The 2110-nt window shown below is 36.3% G+C and overlaps 1 protein-coding gene across 1 annotated transcript in view; it reads right to left on the minus strand.

Annotated features, from left to right (window-relative positions):
- Positions 1-965: 965 nt before the first annotated feature.
- Positions 966-2110, minus strand: part of LOC106330322 — a 5654-nt gene continuing 4509 nt past the window's right edge. The window contains exon 5 of the mRNA XM_013768810.1: positions 966-1031. Within this exon, the coding sequence (XP_013624264.1) occupies positions 966-1031 (66 nt within the window). The remainder of the gene's footprint in view (positions 1032-2110) is intronic.

Consider the following 2110-nt stretch of genomic DNA (forward strand, 5'->3'; position numbering starts at 1 on the left):
TCCGAATCCAACAACACTTGTCCGGATCCGACCATAGCTGTCCGAACATTCCGCTTTGCCTGGATTTTCATCGAGTTGTCCGAACATCCTGAGTTTCAACAAACCGAATGGCCTGTCCAATAACCCGAGCGTAAGACCGACTGATGGAGCTTTGTTTGGCTCAAAAACAGATCTGTTCCTAGCTTTAATGGGGTACATGGTTCCGCTCAGTCGCTACTAATCAAGCACCGATCCAAGTTCTCCCATCCACCCACGGAAAGTCCTTCGAACTCTGATCAGCTCTTTCTAGCATCATCCAATCCATTCAGTACGTTCTCACAGTTCGGCCAGTCAGTCCTTAGATCATCCTAACATCGATCTTCGGAACACGGTCGCTACAGGAAACCTCTGGTGTTAGCAATATGAAGACAAGTATTTTGGAAAGGTGGTAGAGAAGAGATAGAAGGGAGAAGAATACTTTCGAGGCAGAGAAAGAGGAAACCTTTTGTTAATGAAATATAACAACTTAGTTGATGAATATATAAACAACTTATCTCTTCCTTCACAGGAGAAACTGTTTCCACTAGGGAAGATAGTCGACTAGAAGCCCGTGGAAGGAGATTTGATCAAAGTTATCTAGGCAGTTTATACTTCCCTCAGTGGAAGGTCTGCAGTTCTGCACTAAAACAAGGACTGAAGCGACACGAGCATGGCTTTTAGATTTCAAGAACCTTTTCTTTAATTGAATATCAAATTTATTGATCAAAGAGTTGGAACATTTACAAAGAGATGGTTGAATAACTTTCTTAAGAGTGTATGATTCTTTTATTTTACTGTCTACATGATGTTTTGTTCTTGTCCACTTACCAGAGCCAGAAATTTGAGGTTAATACATTTTATATTTTATGTACATTTTGTATAAACAATATATCTTAATATAATTTAAATGTTGAAGTAATATTTTTCAATAGGTAGGAAATTTTGTTTTATTGCAAGTAGGCAGATTCCCACTGATGCGCAGATGTGTCATCCAAGTCAATGTTCAAACTAATCTGTTCACCGGAGTAAACCAGAAGTTACCATTATCTATTTGATAGTAGCTCAGAATTTTAGACAATCTGTTTACCGCAAAAAAATATTAATAATAATAGATTCCGAGTGTCGTAAGCCTCCCACTCTCCTCCCAAACCATTTTGCCTTTGTATTTTTACTATTCGAATAATTAAGCTGACTGTAGCATGTACGTAATGGGGCTAATGGAGAAAACTTCTGAGTTACGTATAAGTTGTGTTCCATGTTAAACTTTGATTTGCGACTGCATTAGCCATAAACAACGCAAACACAAATGAAAACACTAGATTTGACGTCATTTCTAATTAACCTAACGATGTCGCATTTGGTTTTGATTTTGCATCCTCAAGGAGAGACACCCATGGGCGGATCTAGAACTGTATTAATCAGGGGCACACTAACATTTTCACTATATTTTATAATGAGGTGGGGGCACTGTCATGTGATTAATCTTAATTGCTTAAAGAAGAAAAAAAAGAATGAGACGGGGCCACATGACCCCCTACGCCCCTTTGTAGGTCCGCCCCCCTCGCCACAAACTTTTGGAATATATATATGTATATATTTCAAATGTGTTACTCATTCATAATTCAACCATCATCATCAAATATGTTAGAAAGCTAGATTTTCTTCTCATACACAATTATCATCATTTTTAAACCGTTGGGAATTGATCGATTGGACTGTAGATACTTACTTTAGCTTTAACTTTTATTTACATCTTTTAAAAATATCAATCAAGCTTTCAATCAATTTCAATAATTCTTCCCTATATCTCCTAAATTTTAATTTTTCTGATTTCATTGCTTGCTCCACTATTATAGGAAAATAAATCAATTCAGTTGTTGTTTTATTTAAGATATACAATTTTTTTAATGGATATGCGTAGGAGGAGTTGGTTATACAATTCAGTGGTCTTCTTTGTGGTCAACGGACAATCAGCAACTCACTTCGTTTTTTTCTCAGATTATTTATAGATTCCAACTTCTTTCACCTTTGAAATTGATACTTTCTCAAAACAATTGAACTTTGGTTAGTTATATTTTCTTTCTACTCTCTA

Source organism: Brassica oleracea, chromosome C3 (assembly GCF_000695525.1).
Source record: "Brassica oleracea var. oleracea cultivar TO1000 chromosome C3, BOL, whole genome shotgun sequence".
NCBI classification, from domain to species: Eukaryota; Viridiplantae; Streptophyta; class Magnoliopsida; order Brassicales; family Brassicaceae; genus Brassica; species Brassica oleracea.